The sequence below is a fragment of the Centruroides sculpturatus genome, unplaced genomic scaffold, assembly GCF_000671375.1.
Source record: "Centruroides sculpturatus isolate CEXI.00-Female unplaced genomic scaffold, Cexi_2.0 scaffold5644, whole genome shotgun sequence".
NCBI lineage: Eukaryota > Metazoa > Arthropoda > Arachnida > Scorpiones > Buthidae > Centruroides > Centruroides sculpturatus.
Genome location: NW_019389766.1, coordinates 2,562 through 4,095, shown reverse-complemented (window position 1 = coordinate 4,095; position 1,534 = coordinate 2,562). Strand labels below are relative to the sequence as shown.

Genomic DNA, 1,534 nt, shown 5'->3' with positions numbered 1-1,534 from the left:
AAAGCATAATTTGTAGATTCGTATAATTTGTAGTAAGTTAATTCGAATTGATGTAAATAAATTATAAAAGGATATACAGTATATTGTTTTTAAATAGGCCTTTAATATGGCAAATAATTTATTTTTGATTAAGTTAAACAGTAAATATAATTTTAAAAAATGTAAAATATGATTATTATGTATTTTTTCAGGTATTAATGAGACGAGGGGAATTTGGAAGAGATAAAGAAATAACGTTCAATCAAAATTGGAACAGTTACAAACACGGCTTTGGAGACTTCGATGGAGAATTTTGGCTGGGAAATGATAATATTCATTTACTTTCGAATGATGTGAGGAATGATTTGCTGATTGAATTGAATTCTTTCAACGGAAAATCGAAAAATTTCACTTTCAGATCATTTTATATCGAAAATGAGATTCATGACTATAGACTTCACATTGGACAACCCCTAAATAATTCACCAAAAGTTATGCATGAATTTAATAGTAGACCGTTTGTTAGCTACGACAGGATTATGGATCAACCTGGTAATAACTGTGCTGCATATTATAAGGGAGCTTGGTGGTACAGAAGATTCTGTCGTTATCCTGATTTAACCAGTGAAAGAATTGACCCTAGCGTTGATAGAGTTCCAATAAAAGGAATGCAGTCAGTACTTTGGAGAGAAGGGGGTTTATTGAAATCTGCTGAAATGAAAATTCGTCCAATAAATTTTCTCGTTTAAATTTAAACCGAAGCTTCCAAAGACTTTAAAACAAATTTTTAAAATCTTGTGAATTCTTATATTTTATTTCTTTTGAAAAAAACAGTATTTGTCTATAGTTGAATATATCTTTTTATTTATATAAAAAATAATCAAATTTATTACAAATTTGATTTAAATAGAATCTCGTTTTGGTTGAATTGTAATGGAATTTCTCAGTGTAAGAGATTTTTGTAATTCTATATAAAATATATAAATTTGTAATTTTTTTAAAATAAAATATAAATAATATAAAAATGTTATAATTAAATATACTGTATTTACAATGTTAAGCTGATTGATTTTTTTAAAGTATTGTATGATTTTTAAAATTGTTTTGGATAAAGAAAAAAATATGACATTTTAAAATATACACAATATAACGAATCTCATTATATAACCTGTGTATTGACTTATAGCTTTCCCCCCATTAAAAACAAGTAGAAACGTATTTTTAAAGAAATTAATTAATGCTGTTGTTGCTGTTTACTATTAGGCCTAAATAAACAATTCATAGCTAATAATTATTTATTTATTATTAATTAAATACATAAAATAATTATTCAGTAATCAGTAATTGGTTCATAATTAATAATGTAGTATTGAATTACTACTTCCACACTGAGAAGTCCATTCTGCAGTTTACATAGACACTGTCCTGCGATAATTTCGTATTGATAGCGATGCTGATACTATCGATAATTTAAAGAAGCATGCGATACTGAATATTTTGAGTAGTATCGTAAACTGCTCTAGTCCAATTATCCTAATTTTTTATTTTGACGATT

General features: G+C 26.1%; 1 protein-coding gene across 1 annotated transcript; it reads left to right on the top strand.

Annotated features, from left to right (window-relative positions):
* Window positions 1-191: 191 nt before the first annotated feature.
* Window positions 192-942, top strand: LOC111617354 (techylectin-5B-like; the record flags this gene model as incomplete). Its single annotated transcript, XM_023358656.1, has 1 exon — window positions 192-942. A coding segment is annotated over one exon (537 nt), but the record flags the coding sequence as incomplete, so codon positions are not given.
* Window positions 943-1,534: the final 592 nt, after the last annotated feature.